Source organism: Eleutherodactylus coqui, chromosome 5 (genome assembly GCF_035609145.1).
Source record: "Eleutherodactylus coqui strain aEleCoq1 chromosome 5, aEleCoq1.hap1, whole genome shotgun sequence".
NCBI lineage: Eukaryota > Metazoa > Chordata > Amphibia > Anura > Eleutherodactylidae > Eleutherodactylus > Eleutherodactylus coqui.
Window position 1 is genome coordinate 37,403,501 of NC_089841.1, and position 27,514 is coordinate 37,431,014.

Sequence of the window (27,514 nt, forward strand, 5' to 3'; positions counted from 1 at the left end):
GCATTTGATGAATGGAGACATTTCTTAGAGGGCGCTCGTATTACTATTATGGTCCTCATGGACCATAAGAATTTAGTTTATCTGGAGTCCGCCGAGTGCTTGAAAGCTTGTCAGGCAAGATGGGCATTGTTTTTTTTTGCACTTCAATTTTGTAGTCACATATGTGCCTCTGTCCAAGAATGTCAAAGCTGATGCTTTGTCACGCAGCTTCAGGTTCCTGAGGTAGAGGAGCCTGAGCCGGAGAGTATTCTGGGCCCGGGCGTGGGGGTAGATGTCCTTACATCCGACACCTCTGCTTTACTCCTACTGTTCAGCAGTCTGTTCCCGAAGGCTGTTTGTATTGGTGGCCACAAATGGCTGTTTGTATTGGTGGCAACAAATGTCTCGGCATGTCAAGTCATTTGTCAAGTCCTATTTGTGCCCGAGAGAAGAGTGTACGGAGACGGCCTAAAGGTCCGCTTCTTCCTTTTCCCGTTCTGGAGAGACCATGGACCCATCTGTTGATGGATTTTATTACCGACTTACCCGAGTCCCAGGCGTGCTCTGTCATCTTGGTGGTCGTTAACAGATTTTCCAAGATGGCACATTTTCACTTCTCTTAGGAAGCTTCCGTCTGCCCCTGAGTTAGCCACCATATTTATCAAGGAGATTATGCAGCTTCATGGGATTGCCATAGTTATTGTGTCTGACCGGGGAGTCCAATTTGTTTCCTGGTTTTGGAGGGCCTTTTATAAGAGTATTGGTATCAGGTTGTCATTTTCCTCTGCCTTCGGGCACGGTCACACGAGCGTAGGCGTATTTACGTTCGCACGTGCGCAGCGTTTAATCGCTGGAAAGAACGTTTTTCGGCGATCATGACCAGAGCTAGAAAGCGTATTATCGTTTGTTCCTTCATTGCAAACTATCTTTTCGGCCATCGAATATGCGTTGGCGCGTATTTCGGTCGCATATGTTCCGATTTTTTTTCGGGTTGCCGGTTTTACGCGCTGTAAAATCGCCCGTGCGAACGAATACATTGGAAACCAATGCCTCAGATGGTCACGTTTATACGATTGGGCGCAAAAACGCGCCGTTTATGCGCTCGTGTGAACGCACCCTTCCACCTGGAGTCTAATAGGCAGACAGAACGTATGAACCAGAAACTGGTTCCGTACCTCAGAATGTCCGTGAGTCTCTGGGTCAATTATTTAGCATTGGCCGACTTTGCCATCAATAACCCTACACATTAGGCATCTGGTGTTTCTGTAATTTTGGTTTTAATCCCAGTATTGTGGTGTCTTTCCTGTCTTCCTATAACAATCCTTCTGCAGACACTCAGGTTCACAATCTGCGTGAGGTGTGGGAGAAGGTGCGTGGCAACTTGGAGTAGTCCTGGGGTGCGGTGCTAATGAGTAGCAGAGGTACACGTACCATTTCTGAACCTTTTTCTGTGGGCCAGTTGGTATACTTGTCTTCCAAGAATCTGGAGTTAAAAGTGCCTTCTTTGAAGCTGGCTCCCCGATTTGTGGGCCCTTTTATTTATCCTATGGCATACGAGCTGGCACTGCCAGACACGTGGAGAATCCATAGGGTTTTCCACAAGTCCCTCCTCAAGAGGTACATCCCTCCAGACATTTGACCCAAATCGTGTCATAATGTGGCTTCTGTAACGGGGGCAGACTAAGTCCAAAACTTTAAACCAGCAGTTCACTGATTGGACCGGCAAACTAATAATTTATAAAATATAACTTATTAAATTCTTTAAAATCTATCTATCTATGAACAAACATATATAGCTACACTATCCACCTATTATAAGCTCGTGTTACTTAGTCCCAAATAGGGAAAAATAAATATTATATATGTGTGTGTTACGAACTATTAGGTCAATTTTAGTAATCCCCTCTAATTCAATAATTGAGGAGATCACTGTAACGATGCTATTACAAAAATGCCACCAGTGTTACCAAAGTGTGACATCTTTGATGATTAAGAAAATCTGTTTTACGAGTAAGAGATTTCCCACATTCTGAACATGAAAATGTGTGAATTCTCTGATGAAGGACAAGTTCTAGGTATCGTCAGTTAGTTCATAACCTGACGTAACACCAAAGTTCACAAAGGAACACCATCAGGACTGACATGCTGCCTGTTTGTTATTTAGTTAATAAAAATCAATTTAATTAATAAACATCAATGAGGAATTAGATTTAAGAGAAACCTCTCTGTAGTGGAACTCTGGGAAAGAGACAGGTAGATTTCCATCCAGGGAGGCCGGAACCGGGGCTCGCAGGGGCCGTAGGTGAAGGCGAACATGACGGGGTTAACGGGGAGGAAAGGGTTAATATTTTAAATAAAAATAAGGTGAGGTGGAGGTTAAAAGGGAGGGGGTAATGAGGGGGAGAAAAGGTTTATGGGATAGAAAGAGCGGGAAGGAAGGGGGGAGGAGTCATTCCGGGAACAGCAGAGGAAGAAGACGGACCTGGAGCCTGGGCGGGGAGAAGAGTGAAGACCGGAGAAGGAAGACAGCAAGATAAGAATATAAGCATGGCAGCTGTAGAAGAACGGGAGGACCTGAAGCAGAGGACGATCGGGTGCAGTCAGAAGGAATTAGAAGACCTACCTGAAGACCGGAGCAGGAAGATCGCTGGTGAGAAGACCGGAGCAGGAAGATCGCTGGTGAGAAGACCGGAGCAGGAAGATCGCTGGTGAGAAGACCGGAGCAGGAAGATCGCTGGTGAGAAGACCGGAGCAAGAAGATCGCTGGTGAGAAGACTGGAGCAAGAAGATCGCTGGTGAGAAGACCGGAGCAAGAAGATCGCTGGGGGAGAAGACCGGTGCAAGAAGACCGCTGGTGAGAAGACCGGAGGAATAGGACTGCTGGGGAGAAGACCGGAGGAAAGAAGAGCGCCCCCTGTGGAGATCGGAGGTTACAGCCGTGCAAGAAGAGCCCGAAGAGATGGAAGCGCTGATGGAGAGGATCCGGGCAGCGGCAGCTGAGCGAGGAATCGAGTGGATCGAAAGACTGGCAAGTGTGGGAGAGGGGGGAGCGGCGGCAGTTTCGGAGAGGGAGAGGAGGCCGTGTCGGGCGCGTGCGCCGGAGAGGCTTAGCCCCGAGCACGCTCCCGTGCGCCGGCGCCGCACAGGGAGCCCATCAGTGGAACCTCCAGCCGGGCCAGCCCCCGCAGCGGCAGGCGGGGGGGCCAGGGCTGGGAGGAATCCTAATCGGCGGCGTGGCGCTGCGTGCAGCGCAGGTACCCGGGCTGCGAGGGGGCCGGGACCTGCGGCTGCACAGTCGGCTAGAGGAGCAGTTAGAGGGGGGGGGCGCTCCAGCAGTAAGGGTAGCAGAGAGGAGCGCCCTTGTCCCAGTTCGTCGAGAGGATCTGGGGCAGGACAGAGCAGAGGGTCCAGAGCTACTGGAGGTGAGCAGTGTGGACCCAGTGGGAGGGTTAGCCGGGGAACCAGGGGGGGGGGGGGGGGGGGAGTTGGAGCAGGTGCTCGGAGAAAGAGGGGGACAGCAGCAGGCTGGTCCGGAGGATGTTACTAATGCCGGTCTTTTGAGTTCCAGCGGGGCGGCTGCGCGCGCAGTGGAGAGGCGGCAGTCGGATCGAACGGGACATGGACGGATCCCAGGATGAGACGCCAGGAAGACGGAGCGGCGGCTGGTGGGCCCACAGCACCTGTGCAGCCCGGTGAGTCTACCACACATAACACTGTAAATGTGATTGCTAGATCTGTGCCTGTAGGGGGGGGTATAGGTAGTGGTGCGGTCGGTTTTGCCGGTGCGCATGGGGGGGATAACGATTTGAGGGCACTTGTGGGTTGTATGTGGGAGTTCCTGCGGAGGCAGGAAGCGGGGGTCGGTCGGTTTGCCTGGATCGGCGTTCAACACGCCGGGTAGCGTGTCATCTGGCGGGGAGGGCTTCCCCGCTGGGGCGACTGGGGGAGTGCAGGCGGGGCCATCGCCGGTGGCTGCATGGAGTACTTCAATGGCAACCCCTTTCAGTAGGGTAAGTACGCTAGGGGTCAGCTCAGGGGGGGCAGAAGAGACGGCGTCGGGGGTGACGGTGGCCGTACAAACGGAAAGAGATGGCGAAGCAGTGCGGTTGGATGATAGGGCGAAAGGTGAGGTATACGTGTGTTTTGAGGGCCCATTAGGAGCACATCTTAAGAAGGAAACGAAGGAGAAGATTTGGCGGGACGAATTTGTAGAGATATTCTCCCTCTTGCCTTTGGAGAAATTTAATTTGGACAAAGGCAAAAGGACCGAATATAAGAAGGAGGAGGAAGAAAAACGCAGATGGCGTTTAATTCCTCAAACATTTAATAATTGGTTGCAGGCGTTCGCGATATTGGCCAGCGTAATAGGGGAGAAGGCGCCGGAGAACTGTTCCGGCCTCTTCTGTTACTTAGATTCTATAGGGGAAGCATATCGGGTATATGGGGGTCAAACTTGGTTAAGGTACGATGAACAATTTAGGCAACGTAAGGCAGTGAGGCCGTCAATCCGTTGGGACCAAAAGGATATTGGTCTGTGGCTTCGGGTTATGGCACCTAGTCGATTTGGGCAGCCTTTTCACGGGGGAGCCGGGCCATCAGGCCTGGCTTCAACCTCACAAGGGGGAAACCAGGGGGGTCAGTCGGGGGCTAATAGAGTCGGTTTGTGTTGGCAATTTAATGAGGGCCAATGCAAATTCGGATCAGGCTGCAGATTTAAGCATATCTGCTCACACTGCAATGGCGGGTCACATGGAGCATCAAAATGCTTCAAGAAAGGAAAAGGAAAGGCCGCAGGAGGGGGGTGGAAAAAGGGAGGACGCCGGTGAGGCTGGAAGAGATGGTCAGGTTTCTAAATAGGTATCCTGACAGGGAGAAGGCAAAATTGTTAGTAGAGGGTTTTCGGGGGGGGTTTCACATCCCTCCCCCGAAGCACGAAATCCCGTTATCAACAAAGAACTTACTCTCGGCCATGAGGAATCCGGAAGTGGTTTCGGAGAAACTGGCAAAAGAAGTTAGCTTAGGGCGGATGGCAGGCCCCTTTCAGGAGCCTCCCTTCCGGAACTTCGTAGTGTCTCCCCTCGGAGTAGTACCTAAGAAGGAACCGAATAAGTTTCGGCTAATACACCATCTTTCTTATCCGAAAGGCACATCTGTGAACGATGGTATAGACCCTGAGCTCTGTTCGGTGGTTTATACTTCGTTTGATGCGGCACTGAAATGGGTAAGAAGGTACGGAAGGGGGGCGCTGTTAGCGAAGGCCGACATTGAGTCGGCATTTTGCCTTTTGCCGGTTTCTCCAGATAGTATTCACTTACTCGGTTGTTTTTGGGGAGGTAAGTATTTCGCCGATAGGTGTCTGCCCATGGGATGTTCAATCTCATGTGCATACTTCGAAGCCTTCAGCACTTTTTTGGACTGGGTAGTGAAAGACACTGCAAAGCTGCAGTCAGTAATTCACTACCTTGACGACTTTCTGTGTATTGGCCCAGCAGAGTCGCCCATGTGTGCGACTCTGCTGGGAACGTTACAGTGGGTGGCGGACCGGTTCGGGGTGCCTTTGGCTCCCGACAAGACAGAGAGTCCCGCAACTTCTCTTCAGTTTTTGGGCATCTGGATTGACACGGTGGCGATGGTATGTCAATTACCGGAAGATAAGTTGCGGGATTTAAAATGCGAGGTGGAAAAAACACGGAACGCTAAGAAAGTCATGCTGAGGGGGCTTCAATCATTATTGGGCAAGTTGAATTTCGCTTGCAGAATAATGCCTATGGGGCGAATATTTTGTCGAAGGATGGCGTCGGCCACGGCGGGAATTCGAGCCCCGCATCACTACATCAGAGTGGGGAGGAGTTTAAAAGGGGACCTAGCAGTCTGGGCTTCCTTTTTAAACAAATACAATGGGAGGTCCATGATTATCTCGGAAGTGAGTGAGAATGTGGACTACGAGTTATTTACGGACGCGGCGGGGAGCGCTGGATTTGGGGCATATTGCCAAGGGCAATGGTGTGTTGGGGAATGGCCGGTCGCTTGGCGGGAGGAAGGTTTGACGAAGAATCTGGTATTGTTGGAACTGTTTCCAATTGTGGTGGCTGTGGTGCTTTGGGGCGATCGCCTTCAGAACAAGAAGGTGAGGTTCCATTGCGACAATATGGGGGTGGTGCAGGTGATCAATTCTTTGACCGCCTCATCACCCCCGGTGGTGAATTTGTTGCGTCACCTGGTATTGGAAACATTGAAGATGAATATTTGGTTAGTGGCGGTGCATGTACCGGGGATTGAGAATTCAATCGCGGATGCTCTTTCTCGGTTTCAGTGGGAGCGGTTCAGGACCCTGGCCCCCTAGGCGGAGGACCGAGGGAGGACATGCCCGTCTCATCTTTGGAGTGTGGTAAGAGAGCAGTGGGGCATCTAATTGAGAGGTCACTGGCTCAGGGTACTAGAGCTGCGTATATAGCAGCGTGGCAGAAGTGGGAAGGATGGGTAGGTCAGCTTAGGGTAGGAGAAGCGGAGGAAGATAGAGTGGGGGCGCTGTTAAGCTGGTTGGGGAAGGTAGAACAGGATAAAGTTTCGGTGTCACGAGTGAACAGGTTTATGGCAGGGGTAGCATTTGGGTGCAAGTTAAGGGGGGGGGGTGGATATAACGAAGAATTTTCTAGTGAGACAAGCGTTGAAGGGTTTTAAGAAAGGAAAAGGGAGTGTGGATTTACGTAGACCAGTTTCGTTTGAGTTGTTAGAAAAGATAGGGGGGGTGCTGGAAGGCCTCTGCGATACGTTGTTCGAAAGATCGTTACGCAGGTTAGCTTTCTCACTGGCATTTTTCGGGGCATTTAGGGTGGGGGAGTTGGTTTCACCTAGTAAATCAGTTGGGGGAGGTTTACAGGTGGGGGATGTTAGGAAAATTGATGACCATTTAGAGCTGGTCATACGCCGATCAAAAACAGATCAGGCTGGGCGGGGACAGTTGATTAGATTGGGTAGGGTTCACGGGTCAGTGATGTGTCCCGTGTCGACATGGGTCAGCTATACGGAGGTAGCGGGCAACAGATTAGGTCCCTTATTGCAGCACGAGGGGGGCCAGTTTTTGTCACGCTTCCAGTTTACAGCGATCTTTAAGAAGGCGCTGAGGGAGCTCGGTTTAGATGAGTCGCATTTTGGGACACACTCGTTTAGGGTGGGGGCGGCCACAGAGGCACAGGTGCAAGGTTTGTCGGGCGAGTCAATCAGGAAAATCGGTAGGTGGCAATCTGGGAGATATAAATTGTATGTTCGCCCCCAGTTGCTGTAAAAGAGTTAGGGGGGTAGGGGGTATAATTATAATCAAGGGGTGTTGGTCTATTTTGTTTTCTCCTTTTTTGTTTCAGGTCCACAATCGGCGCTAGTGTGGATTATGGGCCACTCTTATGTGTATTGGGGGGCGGAGAGGGCTAGTGTAAGGCAGGACGGGAGACAGTTGAGGTTTCCTAGGTCAGAGGCGGTCTTGAGATGGCTGGGAGTTAGAGGGATGTCTTGGCGCAAAGTGTTGGAGGAGTTTGAGAGGATGGTGGTTTTAGACAGGGCCCCGGACATAGTTGTTATACATGCAGGGGGGAATGATTTGGGAAAAAGGCCCTTCAGGGATTTATCGAGGGATATCAGGTATGATATCCTGAGATTGTTAGCGGCACATAAGAAGATGGTGGTGGTGTGGTCGGAGATTGCGCCGAGACAGATATGGAAGTTCGTACGGTCAGCAAGGGGATTAGACAAGGCCAGGATAAAACTTAATAGAGAAGTGTCTCGCTTTGTGGGAAGGATTGGGGGGGTCGCGGTGCGACACATAGACCTAGAATCTGGCAGGGGGAACTATTGGAGGCAAGATGGGGTTCATTTAAATGAGATAGGTTTGGATTTGTGGCTGGAGGCAGTGCAGGAGGGAGTGGAGCGCCTTGTTGTTGTGGAGGGCGGCGCAGGCTTGAGGTTTCAAGCCGTGCTGGCTGTGGCGGTTAGGGAGGGGTCCTTGGAGTCAATATACGAGGGGGTAAGGGGGGAGGCAGGGGTTAGTTGAGTTCCCTTCTCCCCCCTCTGGTTAGTTTTAAATTGTAGGTGGGTCTGTCGCCTCTTGTTTTGGCAGGGGGTTACCTGCTAAAGTTGTGGTTGTTAATAGCCGGGGTATGGCTAGATAGCCTCGGGGTCGGGAGGTTGGTGACTCGAGGTAAATGTCGAGTCTCCCGAGTCAGGTGATTGGAGACGGGAGGCGTAGTTTGGAAAATAGGGTTTCCCGAGTCAGGATTTTTAGGAGACGGGAGACAGTTACACCTATTTTCCTTGTTTTTGGGTGAGGCGACAGATATATAAATTTTTGTTGGGAACTCCAAGGATCTCTCCATAGTAGTTAGGATCAGGGTTAAAAGTGTTATTCAGGATTTATTGTTGTATGTTATAATAAAATTGGCTGCTGTGGCCAAATTTAATCCAAAAAAGAGGTTGTCGGTGTTTATTTTAGATAAGCTAGGTTAAAAAGGGTAAGTGGTCACAGCGATGACTCCGTTGTACCTAGTCATGTGATAACAGGTCAATTGAGAAATAATTATTGTCCTACACCATTATCCGAGAGCGTGACATTGTTACCACCTGTCAGACCTCCAGTAGAGTATACTACAGTTCAATTGCAATATCTCAGCCACCTTCTGCAACACCATCTACATATGTGCATTAATGACACGAATGATTGTCAAACTTTAAAAATTTGTGTGTGCATCCTTGGAGAACATCTTGGCCCCTGACAAGCCTACTCCAGGGTGAAATGCATTGGGCTATGTATTAGTTAAAAATAAATAAAAATTACAAGCAAGGTGATGTAATAAGACAAAAATCATAAGCAGAACAGAACAGAGGTCATCTCTGGAAGGTGATAGTTCTTTTCTAGAGATGAGCGAGTATACTCGCTAAAGGCAATTGCTCGAGCGAGCATTGCCTTTAGCGAGTACTTGCCCGCTCGAGACTGAAGGTTCGGGTGCCGGCAGCGGGCAGGGAGCTGCGGGGGAGAGCGGGGTGGAATGGAGGGGAGATATCTCTCTCCCTCTCTTCCCTCTTCCCTCTTCCCCCTTCCCCCCCGCTCCCTCCTGCTGACTGCCGCTACTCACAGCTCCCCCGCGCCGCCACCCGAACGTTCAGTCTCGAGCAGGCAGGTACTCGCTAAAGGCAATGCTCGCTCGAGCGATTGCCTTTAGCGAGTATACTCACTCATCTCTATTCTTTTCCTTTGTGAACTTTGGTGTTACGTCAGGTTATGAACTAACTGACGATACCTAAAGTTGAACAGATGTTATCTCAGAATGGAGATAATAGAATCTGTTCTTTGATAACACTGGTGGCATTTTTGTAATAGCATCGACATAATGTGGCTTGGACTGACACTGTGCCACCAGTATGTCTCCACATCACAACCGCTATGGCACGGCCCGGTTGGACCATGACAAATATAGGTCTTGCAGATTGTGAAATCTTTTGATGCAAATACAATTTTTGTAAAGTGATTTTATTGTGAAAAATGTAATGAAAATTTGCTACTGCTGTAAACTTATTGACCCCAAAAAAAACACTATTAACATAATACTTATACCAAACGGTGAATGCTGTAAAGATAAGAATGAAAAAATTAACGGAATTACTGTTTGGTCATCTGTATCTTCCTTTGAAAAAACATAATAAAAAGTGATTAAAAAGTCAAATCTACCACATGATACCAATGGAAATGACAACTCATACCACAAATAACCAAGACTTCAAACAGCTCTGTTGATGGAAAAATAAATCTTATTGGTCTTGGATGCAGCAATGCAAATACAATTGTATTTCTTTAAAAGTGTGCAAAGGTAACAATACATAAAAAATATGTATATATTTGGTATCATAATCATATTGATCCATAGAATATATTTAACTTGTCACATATGCTCTGCAGTGAAGGTCATAAAGTAATAAAAAAATTATAGACCTACTTTTTTCACTTTCAGTCCCCCCCACCCCATCAAATTATATATATATACACACACACAAGAAAAAATTAAACAACATTGTTTAACCTAAAATGGCGCCATTATAAATACATCTACTCCCGCAAAAAACAAGCCCGTCTGTAAGCATAGCAACAAAATAATAAACATTTTGGGTCTTCGAAAAGGATGATGAAATAAAACTAAAAGAAGAAAATTTAAGTCTTAAAATAGAAATAAAATAAAAATTAACGTCTTTTAGCAATCCAAAGAAAATCAAATTCGCACTTGATGGTGCACATTGATGTTGTAATGTATGCCAGTTTTTGGTGTAAATTATAATAAATCTGTCAGGCCGCAAGAGACATGTCCCATCCCGTTAACCACACCCAATTTTTTAGAAAACCAGAAAGCATTATGTAAGATGAGAAAAAGACACATTTTTTGTGCATAAACATATGTGACAAAATTTGCAACTTCTAACTCCAAAAACCTGACTTGATAGCTTTTAGAACTTTTCCCACAATGCTCTACAGTATTTTTTTTTCTTTCTTTCGTATCACATATAACGTTACTTTGACTGTTTTTTGGTGTTGAGCCCTTTACATTAAAAACAGTTTCAAACTACATTGCTACTTCCCTGTGTGAGTTGTTTGATGTTTAAGAAAATCTGATTTGCGGCTAAAGGACTTCCCACATTCTGAACATGAAAATGGCTTCTCTCCTGTGTGAGTTCTTTGATGTTTACGAAGGACTGATTTGTACGTAAAAGATTTCTCACATTCCGAACATGAAAATAGCTTCTCTCCTGTGTGAATTCTCTGATGAAGAACAAGTTCTGATTTCTCTCTAAAACATTTCCCACATTCTGAACATGAAAATGGCTTCTCTCCTGTGTGAATCCTCTGATGTCTGACAAGTTGGGATCTCTGTATAAAACATTTCCCACATTCTGAACATGAAAATGGCTTCTCTCCTGTGTGATTTCTCTGATGTCGGACAAAACTTGAATTAATAGAAAAGCATTTTCCACATTCTAAACATGAATATGGTTTCTCTCCTGTGTGACATCTTTGATGATTAAGAAAATCTGTTTTGCGGCTAAAAGATTTCCCACATTCTGAACATGAAAATGGCTTCTCTCCTGTGTGAGTTCTTTGATGTTTAAGAAGGTCTGATTTGTAGGTAAAAGATTTTCCACATTCCAAACATGAAAATAGCTTCTCTCCTGTGTGAATCCTCTGATGAAGGACAAGTTCTGATTTGTCTCTAAAACATTTCCCACATTCTGAACAAGAAAATGGCTTCTCTCCTGTGTGAATCCTCTGATGTCTGACAAGTTGTGATTTCTGTATAAAACATTTCCCACATTCTGAACATGAAAATGGCTTTTCTCCTGTGTGAGTTTTCCAATGTCTGACAAGTTGTAATTTCAGTCTAAAACATTTCCCACATTCTAAACATGAAAATGGTTTCTCTCCTGTGTGAATCATCTGATGTCTGACAAGTTGGGATCCCTGTCTAAAACATTTCCCACATTCTGAACATGAAAATGGCTTCTCTCCTGTGTGATCTCTCTTATGTATTACAAGTTGTGATTTCTGTCTAAAACATTTCCCACATTCTGAACATGAAAATGGCTTCTCTCCTGTGTGATCTCTCTTATGTATTACAAGATGTGATTTCAGTCTAAAAGCTTTCTCACATTCTGAACATGAAAATAGCTTCTCTCCTGTGTGAGTTCCCTGATGTAGGATAAGTTGCGATTTCAGTCTAAAACATTTCTCACATTCTGAACATAAAAATGGCTTCTCTCCTGTGTGAATACTCTGATGTATAAAAAGTTGCGATTTCAGTCTAAAACATTTCCCACATTCTGAACATGAAAATGGCTTCTCTCCTGTGTGAGTTTTCCAATGTCTGACAAGTTGTAATTTAAGTCTAAAACATTTCACACATTCTGAACATGAAAATGGTTTCTCTCCTGTGTGAATCCTCTGATGTCGGACAAGTTGTGATTTCTTTGTAAAACATTTCTCACATTCTGAACAAGGAAAGGTCTTCCTGCCTGTATGAGTTCTTTGAGGTTCTCCCTTTTTGTGACTTTTCTTTTGCTTATTAAAGTTTGATAGATCAGATAATAGATCTTTACTGAGGAGGGATGAGGGAATATCTGGGATAATAGCAGGTTCTTCACATGTATCTTGTGTGATACCACAGTCCTCTGCTTTACAATCTGCAGATATCAGACGTTCTTCTGAGCTCCCGCTACAGTCATCTGCCAACAATAAAGCAGGCTTTACTTTTTTATTGAAATAAAAATATATCTATCAATATTAATGTTAAAATTTCTATACAAACATTTCAATGCAAATTACAAGTCACATAGGCAAAATCAATTTCCAGGAGCCTGAGCTGTGTGAAAAAAATCCTTCTGCTTTCTTTTGTTAGTTAGTGCTTAAAAGCACTTAATAGGCACCGCGTGGTGAACACATTTCGATTTTCTTAGAATATCGAAACACGTTCTCTATGCGGTCCTGATTTTTAAGCACTAACAAATAAAGCAGAAGGATTTTTCACACAGCCCAGGCTCCTGGAAATTTATTTTGCCTGATTTGACAAGCCGCTGGGACTGAGCGTGAAGGCCGTGCAAATATCTCTGCTGATGAAATTTAAAAAGGAGCAAGCACAGAATGGCAAGAAGGAGAGACTCCAATTACTTGTACAAGTCACATAGCATTTATTAACTAAGACAGTGGTGGAAAAACAGATCACAATGTAACAGTAGACCTCACAATGAGGACCAATAAAGCATGATGTTTGGCCATAGTTTGTTCTTTTTCAGTTTTCCCCTTCTGTGGTGAAGCCTTCATAAGTTCATGTATAAGTGAATCTGTCACCATTATTCTGCTAAATGCTCAGTGGAGAATCATAAAGGCTCTTGCGGGTCAGTGCTTTTAGGCCAACTTCACATGGGTGAGTGCGATACCAGGCCGAGATATCGCACTCTCCAACATACAATTTTCCTGTGGATGCAATGCATTTTTGTAGCAAAACTGTCTTTTTCACTCTGGGGAAGCTTCGATCGCAGAGTTGCTCCAATTGTTTTCAAAGGGGAAACCTCGCATTGCAACACGTGCACCTAGCACGAGGTGCGATTCTGCCGCTGACCCTATTTAAAATAATGGGAGATGCAAGGGCACAGCCAAGGATAGGACATGTTGGAAGAAAAAACAAAAAAATCACCCATGTGTTTGACCTCATTCAAAAGAATGAGGTTTACATATGAGCAAGATTTCTGAGTCTCGCAACACACAAACCGTACATGATTTTATCACCCATTTAAGAACGGCCACAGGGGGTGTCCATCTCACACAGTTCCTGTGACCTACATGCCCTTTAAAGTTACTTATCCACACTTCTACTCTGTAGGATATTTATTTGAAAAACTAACTAATTTTTCACAATCTATCTTTCTGGAGTTGGTCAAAAACATCTGATTAAACAGCCCTAAAAACTTTGTGATAATTTAGCCTTTTAACCCCTTCCCGCTCTATGACGTACCAGTACGTCAAGAAGCTGCGGGGTATGTATGAACAGCGGTGAGATCGGGGGAGCCGTGCAGATGTCATGGCAGCCGGGGGCCTAATGAGAGGCCCCAGGGCTGCCTTACCAGACTGCCTATCAAGCCATCCCCGTGCGGTGGCTTGATAGACTGCCTGTCAAAAAGCAGTATGACATGATGCTATAGCATTACATCATACTGCAGGAGCGATCAAAGCATCGCATGCTAAAGTCCCCCAGGGGGACTTCAAAGTAATGTAAAATAAAATAATAATAATAAATAATAATAAAGTTTTTTTAATTGTAAAAAAAAAAAAAAAAGTTGTAAAAGTTTAAATTACCCCATTTTGCCATATCTATTATTAAAAAATCTAAATCATACCATAAAAATATGTATTTGGTACCGCCGCATCCGTAAAAGTTCAATCTATCAAACTAATGCATTATTTTTCCCGCGCGGTGAACGTCGTCTGAAAAATAAAATAAAGAACGCCAGAAATGCACTTTTTTAGTTACCCTGTCTCCCAGAAAAAACGCAATAAAAAGCGATCAAAAAGTCGTATGTATTCCAAATTGGTACTATCGGAAACTACAGGACATTCCGCAAAAATGAGCCCTTGCTAAACTACGTTGACGGAAAAATAAACAAGTTATTGCACGCACAAAATGACCGCAGAAAATAATTGAAAAAAAATTTAATGTCTTTGAAAAAAAAAAAAAAAACTAAACTATACAAGTTTGGTATCGTAGTAATCGTACCAACCCATAGAATAAAGTTATCATGTCGCTTTTGTTGCAGTTTGTGCGCCATAAAAACAAGACGCACTAAAAGATGGCGAAATGTCGTTTGTTTTTTTTATTTCACTCCACTTTGAATTTTTTCTAAGTTTTTCAGTACATTATATGGTAATTTAAATAGCACCATTGAAAAATACAACTCGTCCCGCAAAAAACAAGCCCTCATACAGCGATGTAGATGGATAAATAAAGGAATTCCAATTTTTTTGAAGGGGGGGGGAGGAAAAAACGAAAATGGAAAAAGAAAAAGGGGCCGCATCATTAAGGGGTTAAGTAACTCATTTTGACTGCAATCAATCATATGGAATCTCTGGGAGATCTGAAAAAAAGGGGCATTCAAAAGATTTTATATCATCCTCCAAAAGCCAAGCTCAGGGTGCATAAAAAGAGGATTTTTGCCTTACTGCAAAATCCTTTTTGGTAGTATTCATTGGGGACACAGGACATGACACTAAGAAGAAAAATGTAGCTTCCCCTACTCAAGTCTTACGCAGATTACCGGCACTTGGTCAAATAGTCTGTATGCCAGCAGTAAAAGTACAAGCTTCAAAGACACCAATGTCGGAAGACTAAAGAGCAGAACAAGCCCGATACATCCTACAACTGAGAACGGCCTAGTAGCATGAGAGAAAAAGGCTGGATGCTGTGTCCCTCCATAAAGTCTACAAGAAAGGATTTTACATTGGGACAAAATCCTCTTTTCTCAGTTGTTTCATTGGGGGATAACAAGACTATGGAATGTCCTAAAACAGTCCCTGGGGTGGGAAACAGAATGAGACACCACTGCCTGCAAAACCTTTAGACCAAGACCCTAATCTGGGGATGCAAAGGTGTGGACAGAGGAACAGGTGGCAGCGCTGCAAAGCTGAGCGTCCGAGGTCTGGTGCTGCAATGCTCATAAGTTACCCAATGAATGGGTAAAGGGTGCTGAAATCCTCAAGGGGAGATTTTGACCCTTCAGTTGGAAAGCTCTACAAATGGTTGACTGAATGCATCTGCATTTGGTCACCTTTGAATCTGGAAACGGCCTACATCAACTGTTCAGAATGACAAAAAGAGTCCAAGATCCTGAAGGAAGAGGTGGCTGCCAAATGCAGACAAATGGTCCTTACGACATACAGTTTATGTAGTGATACCTTTATGGGATGGGAAGGAGAGGGACAAAAGCATGGCAATAGAATTTCATCGTTAATGTGGAATAAGGAAACCATCTTAGTAAGATATGAAGGTGCTGGGCAAGGATTTACCTTGCCCTGATGAAGAGTCAGAATGGCAAAAGGGAGTCATCAACTTGGAGACCCTCTTGATTGAGGTAATCAGAAACCTAGAAGGCAGAAAGCTGGAGAGTACCCAATATCAAATTGAGGTCTCAAAGGAACATAGGAAGGAGAGAAAACCATATGGGGGAGACCTGTCTCTCCTCAGACCCTTGAAAATATGTTTTCCAAGTAGAGTGGTAGATCAAGAATACAGACCGTTTCCTTGCCTTGAAAAGAAAACCTTGTCTGAATGACCTTGTCAGGAAGCAAATGGTGACCTGTTTTGCCAAACACTGATTTGGCTTTGGACAGCACCTGGATAACCCCTTCAATTGGGATTTGCTGTTTGGTGGGTCGGGGGATAATCATGATAAGCCAAGTGTTGCGAAAGCCCGGCTTAGTAAATTGCCCCAATGACACAAGGCTAAGTGTCCATGTGTATAGGAGAGCGAGAGTTTTGCCCACAGTTAGTGAATGTTTCTGACCAGCTTAGAGGGGATTTCCAGGAGTCTATTTTACTGATAACCTATCCTCAGGATAGATCATTAACATCAGATTGGTGGGGGGGGGGGCCAATAACCAGTAGCTCTGCTGATCAGCTGTTCCATTGGAAGTGGATAACCAGTACAGTAACTCTGCATAAGAAAGGCAGGAATAGGGAAATAAGAGGGTAGGAGAGTTCCTTCCCTTATCGGGTTCTTGATTATTCTGAGAGGTAGTTTGTATAAGATGTTTGTAGATTTTAATTGTCCTCATAAGTTATACTCTGGATTTAGAGGGTTTTGCCTAAGTGACTTCTTGCTCTACTTTCCCTTGTGGTATAATCTCTCTTTCCAAGCTCTGTTGACTATTCAGTATGGTGATTTCTTTGACATCCATGTACAATAAGCTGGTGTAGCAGGTCAGCTGTGAAAGGGAATCTGTCAGCCCAAAAATGTTGTCCAAGCTGCAGGCAGCCAGAAGATGGCGATCCCTTAAACATAAGGTGCATTTACAAACACGGATGATCACTCAAAATTCGTCAGAAACTGACAGTTTTGAGCGATCATTTTGCATAGGTACTAATGGGCTAATCAGACCTATAGTACTTCATGTGTATGTATTTAGAGAACAGTGGGCGGTCTGCTCTCTAAATACATTGTTTTTATTCTCATGTGGGACAGCAGCTGCTGTCACTGCAGATGTGTCGCAGATCCACGGGAAAGAAGGGAATAATTAAAAAAAAAAAAGAGACATTTCGCATGCATTGGGCACATCGGATGAATTCGGCCACGACAGAGGAGATCCGTGCTGAATCTGGAGAGGAAAGAAGCTGCCTTTTAATATCCATTTCTGTGGGCCCAGACGGATTTGGCTACGGGATTCAGCAGCCAAATCCCTGAGTGCCCATGTGAGCTAGGCCTAATTCTACAGACCACAGAACAACATTTCAAAAGCCTTTATTAGTAGTACAAGATTATCTGCTATGGAATGGAAATGCATCCTGCATAGTGTATGACCCTTTATGTGACACTTCTGCTAATAAAGGCTTTTGAAATGTTTCCACTTAGAGAACAGCAGCTATTCCTCTATTTTACTTTGTGCATGCCCTGGTGGACTGAGCGGTGAAGCGGTCCCTGTGGAATCTCTAAGCCGACCGCTGAAATGGAAACAGTACAGGAATTCACGGGTGAGCTATATACTTTTTCCTTCTCTTCTCCACAGAATAACATATCTGCAGCCGCTGACCAAGGAGAATCTGTGACTCCACTCTGCTGTATTTAGTGGTTACTACTCACCTGGGCGGTTACCTGTAGGAATCTCCTCTTCACACCGCTGATCGCACCTCATATTTGTCCCTCAGATCTTTATCCTGATACAAAAGCTGTGAGATGAATATTGTAAAAGTCAGCAGACGGTTAGAGAAGTCGTGTGGAAGATTTTACATGACCAGAAAAGATCATTAATCATCAGGATGACCAAATATAACCTGACAGGAGTAGTTATCTGAGTTACATAGCTGCAGGTCTAGAAGCCGGACATAAATATTAGATGGCAACTCAATTACCCCATCAGGAACCTGTCTACCATCCTCATTAAAGAAGAATAAAACATACAATCATAGTTAAAAACAATCCCTCTCCTAGATGGAATTGTCGGAATCGAATGAAACTTTCTCTGTGTGACTGTAACGTGGATATAAGTAAGTGATTGCAATAAAAGGGGAATTTATTGCAGAAAACCGACCCCTTAAAGGGAGGTTCTAGTACCCGGTTGGGCCACCTCAGGTTCTATATGGTATCGTCCGGTATATTTGCTGTAACTGAGCCTCTAGATAATGCAAAACCATAGTCTGTCGCAGTTGGCATTCCAGATGGTCCTATAGATAGGTAAGTTTCATAGTCGGGGAACCACTCGTATGACAAACTTCCTGCTTTATTATTTAAAATTTGTGCATATTCACAGAAAAAGGACGCGTTTCAGCTCTATTGCGAGCCTTGTTCATTTTGGTACACATTATATACACGGCTCCTCTACGCCGTACACATTATATACACGGCTCCGCTACGCCGTACACATTATATACACGGCTCCGCTACGCCGTACACATTATATACACGGCTCCGCTACGCCGTACACATTATATACACGGCTCCGCTACGCCGTACACATTATATACACGGCTCCGCTACGCCGTACACATTATATACACGGCTCCGCTACGCCGTACACATTATATACACGGCTCCGCTACGCCGTACACATTATATACACGGCTCCGCTACGCCGTACACATTATATACACGGCTCCGCTACGCCGTACACATTATATACACGGCTCCGCTACGCCGTACACATTATATACACGGCTCCGCTACACCGTACACATTATATACACGGCTCCGCTACACCGTACACATTATATACACGGCTCCGCTACACCGTACACATTATATATACCGCTCTACTACACCATACACATGGGATCTTACGCTTTATTAAAGCCTTACCAAACTTTTATAAACAACCGACACAGGGGCCAATGTTGGATAAAGAAGGCCGCGGTGTTTATTAACGGGGTTACAAACATTGGGGAGAAATGTAACCAATAATAACCAAAACACTTGCTGTAAACTCTGTTTTACAGACCCAAGTTTATTAACCAATCAATAACCATAACAGTTCATGTAAACTTTCTTACAGACACGAGCTTACCACCACCAAACTCTTCCCAAGTTTACCTGCCCATTCGCCTAATGCGGGCGACAGTCCCCCATTACCTACACCGCGACAAACCTAAGGGAGGGAGGGCGGGATGCCGCTTCCTTTCCAGATGATGATGGCCCACATCTCTGCACCTCCATATCTCACTGCTGCTCCTCTCAGCTTGTTCCTCTGGACCAATCACCAGCCACTGTCAGGCCACCAGATTCTGCCTGATGACCACAGGCATTTCCCGCCATTTTTCTTCAGCCAATCATTTGCTGCTGCCAACCAGTCCATCACTGGGCAGAACTCACTCTCTGCCATCTCATCTGACCCAGTAATGACCTTTGTAACTTATCATGGTTAACCAGAAAACCTCCGCCATAGAAGGTGACATATCATCCATCATGTACATAAAGCTCCCAGATCCCATGAGGCTCCATAGAGGGTGACATATCATTCATCCATCATGTACATAAAGCTCCCAGATCCCATGAGGCTCCATAGAGGGTGACATATCATTCATCCATCATGTACATAAAGCTCCCAGATCCCATGAGGCTTTCCCTCCTAACTGTCCCTCAAGCCTTACATGGGATCTTACGCTTTATTAAAGCCTTACCAAACTCTTATAAACAACCGACACAGACACCAATATTGGATAAAGAAGGCCGCGGTGTTTATTAACGGGGTTACAAATATTGGGGAGAAATGTAACCAATAATAACCATAACACTTCCTGTAAACTCTGTTTTACAGGCCCAAGTTTATTAACCAATCAATAACCAGAACAGTTCATGTAAACTCTGTCTCTCCCCAAGTTTACCTGCCCACCCGCCTAATGCGGGCGACAATCCCCCACCAGGCCATGGCATCCACTAATGACATGCCCCCCCCCCCCCCAACAAACGGCAGCCTCCTCAATCATCTACACAAATCCATATTAAAAATATCCAACGCAATCTCTGACAAGTATACTAGATCATTCCTATGGAAGCCTGGAACAAGACCTTCCATATCAGCATGTCTAAAAAGAAAATATCCACTCCTGGCATGAGCTCTCTAGCACCGGGGTAACCCTTCTCCGAATTCTCTCGCTATATACAGACTTCGGCAATGACCATAATAATCAAGGAACAATATCTGAAAAAACTATCACTGTATCTGGAACCTTGTTCTAATGCTTCACTTCTCCCTTTCAATGTCCCATGACATATCAATGTGTTCTCTTCTATGTCATTAACCCCTAACTAAAATGAAAACATCTGGACAGGGCCCACATGACTTTCCAAGCCCATGTGACTCTTTATACATCAGTTCAGCCATCAATCCACTCCACCTCATAAATCTACTACCGCGCCCAAAAATTTCAAACTGTGATCTGTACAATCCCAAATTTTCGGAATAACAGCGATCCGCTGCCCTTCTCCAAGCCCAGTACACAAAGGAGTGTCCAACCATCCACACAATATTTTTCTTAATTCCTAAAATGAAAAAATTTATCACAGAGGCAGAATTGTCTAATAATCAACCAGAAAGCCCTTCACAGTTTAGACACAAGTAATATAAAATCAATAACCTTTATTAGATATATTTAAAACCATATAACACAGATAGGGCACTACACAAACAAACCTCTATATATCAAGAGGTATACAGGTCTCTATCAAAAGAGACTATCACCACTTCTTTTTAGTACCAGGGGTCCCTAGTGTGTGTACAGGTACTAGTAGAGTGGTGAAGAGAAAAAACGCAGGAACTAGTAGATAAAGAATTCCTTTCTTGTTTAACTTTCCCCGTCCTTATATCTTTCTTTTGAACATATTCATATAGTGTGGAAGTATTTTATTTGGATGAATTGGATGTCATCATCACTCCAGTATTTCTTCTAGTACGTGTTCTAGAGAGATATAGTATGGGAATACATTTATCTTCCCTTTGTTTTGGGATTATAGAGTTACACAGGTGATAGCATGATATGGACCATTGGTATGCAATATTGATATTGAACAATACCCAATTGTCTCAGTACTGCCACCTTATGTTCTCATAAAAAAGAGAAAGGTACAGATGGTAGCCCTCTTTTAGAGAAATTCGTCTTGGGGCGACCACTTTGTGTTTTCTGATAGTGATTCCACTTTATAAGATTCAGTATCAGCTAATAGTACTATGTATACTCTCAGTCTCAGTCTCGGGTGACCACTTTGTGTTTTCTGATAGTGATTCCACTTTATAAGACTCAGTATCAGCTAATAGTACTATGTATAATCTCAGTCTCAGTCTCGACGCGTTTCCCCGTTCATAGAACGGATCATCAGGAGAACTTGTCAATTAGTACCATCTGTGTATAGTTATAACTGATCCGGCGTTTTTTAAAACAGTAGCACATATATTATGTCTCACTCCTATATCCTTTTAATTTGAAAGGGCAGAAAGACTAGCAGGTATTTTCCATGTAATGTTTGACTATAAGGTAACTGAGCACCTAGTGCATGAGTGATATCTTAGTTTGTCAGAATATCCTCAGTGAGCTTAAAGAACATTTTATAGTGCACTTTAAAGAAGATATATACTTTCGTGCACGTAATAATCTTTTAGTTTTCTTTGTTATAGCTCACAGGTATGCTCTATTACCCAACAATAGAGTATTCATATGCTATGATGATGTTAAGCATATGTATCTCTTTTATTTTTTGCACCTAGCTGGCACAGGTGCACAGGCCTAGCAATGAATGCAATAGATGCAACTGATAGTAGGAGTATGTCCCGTATCCCAATGGCATCTCCTTATTGCATCAGTAGCATTCAGTTAACTGTGGGACTGCAAGGTAAATGCAGAGCTCACAGTATGCTAGAAAAACAAACCGAATGCAGAGCTAACATAGATGAATTGGCATTCTAAATAGAGATGCACTTGTGTAGGTGATGTTAATCTAGCTTTCTTTTTTCAAAGATTGCTCTATTACCCAGCAAAGGAGTATTCATATGCTATCATAGTATTGAGCATATGTATCTTTGTTTTCACCTAGCTAGCAAAGGTACAAAAGCCTTGCAATAGATGCGGTTGATATACTATAAAAGGAGTATGACCCATATCTTATTAGCATCTCCTTAGTATATCAGCATCCATTGTACTGTGAGATTGCAAAGTGTATGCAGAGATCACAGTGTGCTAGGGGGAAATAGAGTCAAGAGCTAATATGAGTAAGTTAGCATTCTAGATAGAAGTGCGGTTTTCTTTGCTAGGATTTAGTTAGTCTTTTTCTGCTATGTTATAGGAGTCATCATATATTTAGGATCAGAGAGGTAGCGCCTCTGGCCTGGATGGTAGGTCAGAGCTATCTGTGTGGTGTGCATGTGTTGAGCTTTATAAAGCTCACTTGTCCCCTCCTCAAAGGGAGGTATCCCAGGTGTCGGCCAATGGTCATGCAAGTGGGCGGGAACTTTTTTTTTTTTATTTAAAACTATTATGTTTATTCATAGTATGCTTCTACAATGCCACTTTGTTATTAACCCTCTTGTTTGCTTAGTCGTTAGGGAAGAAACGCGTCGAGACTGAGACTGAGATTATACATAGTACCATTAGCTGATACTGAGTCTTATAAAGTGGAATCACTATCAGAAAACACAAAGTGGCACCCGAGACTGAGACTGAGAGTATACATAGTACTATTAGCTGATACTGAATCTTATAAAGTGGAATCACTATCAGAAAACACAAAGTGGTCGCCCCAAGACGAATTTCTCTAAAAGAGGGCTACCATCTGTACCTTTCTCTTTTTTATGAGAACATAAGGTGGCAGTACTGAGACAATTGGGTATTGTTCAATATCAATATTGCATACCAATGGTCCATATCATGCTATCACCTGTGTAACTCTATAATCCCAAAACAAAGGGAAGATAAATGTATTCCCATACTATATCTCTCTAGAACACGTACTAGAAGAAATACTGGAGTGATGATGACATCCAATTCATCCAAATAAAATACTTCCACACTATATGAATATGTTCAAAAGAAAGATATAAGGACGGGGAAAGTTAAACAAGAAAGGAATTCTTTATCTACTAGTTCCTGCGTTTTTTCTCTTCACCACTCTACTAGTACCTGTACACACACTAGGGACCCCTGGTACTAAAAAGAAGTGGTGATAGTCTCTTTTGATAGAGACCTGTATACCTCTTGATATATAGAGGTTTGTTTGTGTAGTGCCCTATCTGTGTTATATGGTTTTAAATATATCTAATAAAGGTTATTGATTTTATATTACTTGTGTCTAAACTGTGAAGGGCTAAAATGAAAAAAGAATTAGTACACCATATTATTTGGGCGCATGTACAACTTTAAATGAGATGAACCCCATCTGTCTACCTTTTCTTCAATAAAACCGCACCTGTAAACAATTTAAGCACCATTATATATTAAAAGCAAGATAATGACTGTCCATCATCCCTGTCTCCCCAAAAACAAGACAGGGTCTTCTACTAATTTTTGCTCTATAAGATCTTACTTTTACCATGTATAGCTGCCTGGACACTATTTACATTGACTTTTTTTTAATTAACTGCAACTAGGGCTTAATTTTGGAATAGGGCTTAAAGTTCAAGCATCCTCAAAAATCCTGAAAAATCCTGCTAGGGTTTATTTCCAGGGTAGGTTTTATCTCCAGGGAAACAGGGTACATGTATTCACAAAGAACCTGGTGCTTGCGGGCATAGACACACAGACACCTGCAAATTTTTAAGCCGGCATATATTCTCATGAAAATGAGCAAACAAGCGAATTCACACCCTTTCACCCATTTTGTCTTTTATTATTATTATAATTATAAAGCTACCATGGTTGGACACATCCTTAAGTCCGCAAAGTCACATCTAAACAGCTGGACCTCATATGCTGATCTACACACTTCAGGCAATACTTTCACCAACTTCCCTAGTAAGCTAAATGTGATAGAGCGTTGATCAGCGGCGTACACTACTGCCTTACAGCCCCTGATCAATCGCTCTACCTGAAAAACAGAATTAATAGGTACCAGATTATGGCAGCTCTGAAAGAAAGCAGTACCCGACTATACCTCCCACACTGAGCTATATGAGCGCTGCGTCCTAAATTCTGGACTCTTCTTCCCTGAATTGCTGCATCAGTAAACAAGACTATGAAATAGCAGCCGCATTAATCTCACGCTGACCATCACTAACCCTCAATAAGAGGTTATATGTTAGACATAATCTGACTACGAACTAATCCTGCTGACCGGCTCTTACCAACAATCACTCCATAACCATTACCCACTGATGTCAGCACCTCATGATAACCCCTCCGCTTCCACAAAATCCCATCACCAAGCTGACTGACCATTAAAGTCTGTCACATACCAACCATACACTAGATCCTGCTTTAGGTCCCTTGACATCTGCGCATGCGATGTATGGGACTTCCAACCGCACATCACCACACATAACCTGCGGGAATACCTGCGACCAATAATAATCACCTGTGAAGCCAAACAGGACCGACCTGCTAACGGCTGCAACTCCCTCCATGTAATCGTCCTTCATACACAATGTCTGACTAATTAAACCATAAACTACACACCCCTGACATTGGCAATTAAAAAAACCATCACAATGCTATCAATTGAATACTAAAAACTCCAACCGAGTACATGGTCATACCGTTTTTCCTGTTCGCCAGCGGCACCCCAAAATCCTTCATCCTGACCACATGCCCTCTAAAACTTGTGCATACCCTTATTACCCTGATGCCCCATAAACAACAATCATCTAAATAGTGTATTACACCAACATCCGGAGATTCCTTCCTCCAACCTACTCTAAAAATGAGGATAGTCCTAAACAATAGTAGAATGCCTTAGATCGCATCGGTAACGCCAAACCGGAAACCAAAGAATTAACACCCCAACCAATAAGAAGTTATCCGGATACTGCATCACATGACCGAAGGGCCATAATAAAGCCAATGTAGTCACATGATGCATATCTTAATGCCAGCAGCTCAGGAGTCCCTCAGCATTCAGAGACAACTGCTTGGGGTAAGATAGATGATAAATCACTGAGAGGAGATAGACTCCTTCTGTGGTATCACCCTTAAAGGGGACAACCTCAAATTGAAAAAAAAGGGGGGGGGGGGTATCAAAATGACCGGCAACTCTGCCCTCATCTACGTGCTTAGCAATTTAACTACCTCAAGATCATAAACAACTGAAATTAACTTATTAACCCCTTCACAGCTGAGTCCCTTTAACTCATGCACATATAAGCCGTATCGGGAGCCTTCTTTAATGAGCCGGGCCTACTTCCAATATGAGAGCCTCACTGGAGTCTGGCCCTATTGCAGGAAATTCTCTATTTCCTGGATGCAAGGAATTTGTACTGATTTCTGACTAAAACAACAATAAATGGATTAGAGCGGCACAATATGAGCCCTCATGTCAGTACCCTCACCTCTTACCTCAGTACCCACAGCTCTTACCTCACTACCCACAGCTCTTACCTCACTACCCACAGCTCTTACCTCAGTACCCACACCGCTCCATTACCTCGATCGCATAAATGTAACCACACATCCAGGTAGTGAGGAGCCCCAACGATGTCTAACAATCACCTAACTATTTACACCAAGGTAACACCAACATCGCAGTAACCATTATTAACCCTCTCTGTTCCTCCGGTCAGCATTAGATTCTGCTTCTTTATATGAAAGTAACAGTTATAACATAACAAGTAATTATTAACCAAATCTGATTAACAGCAGCAGCCGTCTCAACCACAGACTGCATACAGTGGTTACCTCACAGCCGACAGTCTGCATACAGTGGTTACCTCACAGCCGACAGTCTGCATACAGTGGTTACCTCACAGCCGACAGTCTGCATACAGTGGTTACCTCACAGCCGACAGTCTGCATACAGTGGTTACCTCACAGCCGACAGTCTGCATACAGTGGTTACCTCACAGCCGACAGTCTGCATACAGTGGTTACCTCACAGCTGACAGCCTGCATACAGTGGTTACCTCAGAGCTCACAGTCTGCATACAGTGGTTACCTCAGAGCTGACAGTCTGCATACAGTGGTTACCTCACAGCTGACAGCCTGCATACAGTGGTTACCTCACAGCTGACTGCCTGCATACAGTGGTTACCTCACAGCTGACTGCCTGCATACAGTGGTTACCTCACAGCTGACTGCCTGCATACAGTGGTTACCTCACAGCTGACAGTCTGCATACAGTGGTTACCTCACAGCTGACAGTCTGCATACAGTGGTTACCTCAGAGCTCACAGTCTGCATACAGTGGTTACCTCAGAGCTGACAGTCTGCATACAGTGGTTACCTCACAGCTGACAGCCTGCATACAGTGGTTACCTCACAGCTGACTGCCTGCATACAGTGGTTACCTCACAGCTGACTGCCTGCATACAGTGGTTACCTCACAGCTGACAGTCTGCATACAGTGGTTACCTCACAGCTGACAGTCTGCATACAGGGGTTACCTCACAGCTGACTGCCTGCATACAGGGGTTACCTCACAGCTGACTGCCTGCATACAGGGGTTACCTCACAGCTGACTGCCTGCATACAGGGGTTACCTCACAGCTGACTGCCTGCATACAGGGGTTACCTCACAGCTGACTGCCTGCATACAGGGGTTACCTCACAGCTGACTGCCTGCATACAGGGGTTACCTCACAGCTGACTGCCTGCATACAGTGGTTACCTCACAGCTGACAGTCTGCATACAGTGGTTGCCTCACAGCTGACAGTCTGCATACAGTGGTTATCTCACAGCTGACAGTCTGCATACAGTGGTTACCTCACAGCTGACAGTCTGCATACAGTGGTTACCTCACAGCTGACAGTCTGCATACAGTGGTCAGTTACCTCAGAACAGTCTCCTGCAGCGCTCAGTTACCTCAGAACAGTCTCCTGCAGCGCTCCGTTACCTCAGCTCAGACATGATACCATTAATAAAACACAATTGTTAAGCAGACATACATTCCCCATCATCACCCTGACTCGCCCTTTTTTACAGCCTAGTAAGGGTTAACACTAACATTTAAACTGACCAATCTACCTAAGGGGGCGCTTACACGACAGCCCCGATGTCCAGCACCTTGTGAGCCAAAGCCAGGAGCAGAGAGAAAGCATAATGCAAAGATTTGCATGTCTTCCCTATAATGGACCCGCTCCTGGCTCCGGCCCGCCAAAAAAACGAACACAAAAGCCGCCGTGCGAAATCGCTCCCCACTGGTACACAAGCTAAATCCATCTATACACAGGTTCCAGTAACCAGGGGTACCACCTGGTTACCGGGGGTCTCACCAACTTGTAGAGCTTCATCTGTATGCTGCTCCTGCAGCAGCACAGGACTTGGCAGAGGGGCCGTCGCCATCTTGTCGAAGTTCACCCGTACCCTGCACGTGCAGCAGCACAGAACTTGGTGTTGTCATCTGGTGGCACTGTTCCTGCTGGTGTTGGCATCTGCTGGGCACTGTTCCTGCTGGTGTTGTCATCTGCTGGGCACTGTTCCCGCTGCCCGGTTTCAGTCGCCTCTGATCGGATGAAGGTAAAGGCAGCCCCTGCGTTCACGTCACTGGTGGTTTTCTACTGACAAGTCCTCCTCAGATACAAGTGTTCACACAATGTCCTCTGCCTGTTCTGCTCCTCCTGGCCGGCGCTGCTGACAAGTCCTAAGCTGAAGTGCAGGGGATTCCAGAAATCTGTGA

General features: G+C 44.5%; 2 protein-coding genes across 2 annotated transcripts in view; both read right to left on the reverse strand.

The window, feature by feature from the left end:
• Window positions 1-27,514, reverse strand: part of LOC136628740 (zinc finger protein 585A-like) — a 406,543-nt gene that overhangs the window by 178,469 nt on the left and 200,560 nt on the right. The gene's annotated exons all lie outside the window — the stretch shown is intronic.
• The window catches only part of LOC136629120 (zinc finger protein 850-like), an 84,045-nt gene continuing 67,116 nt past the window's right edge, over window positions 10,586-27,514 (reverse strand). The window contains exon 4 of the mRNA XM_066605256.1: window positions 10,586-11,974. Coding sequence (XP_066461353.1) covers window positions 10,586-11,974 — 1,389 coding nt within the window. The remainder of the gene's footprint in view (window positions 11,975-27,514) is intronic.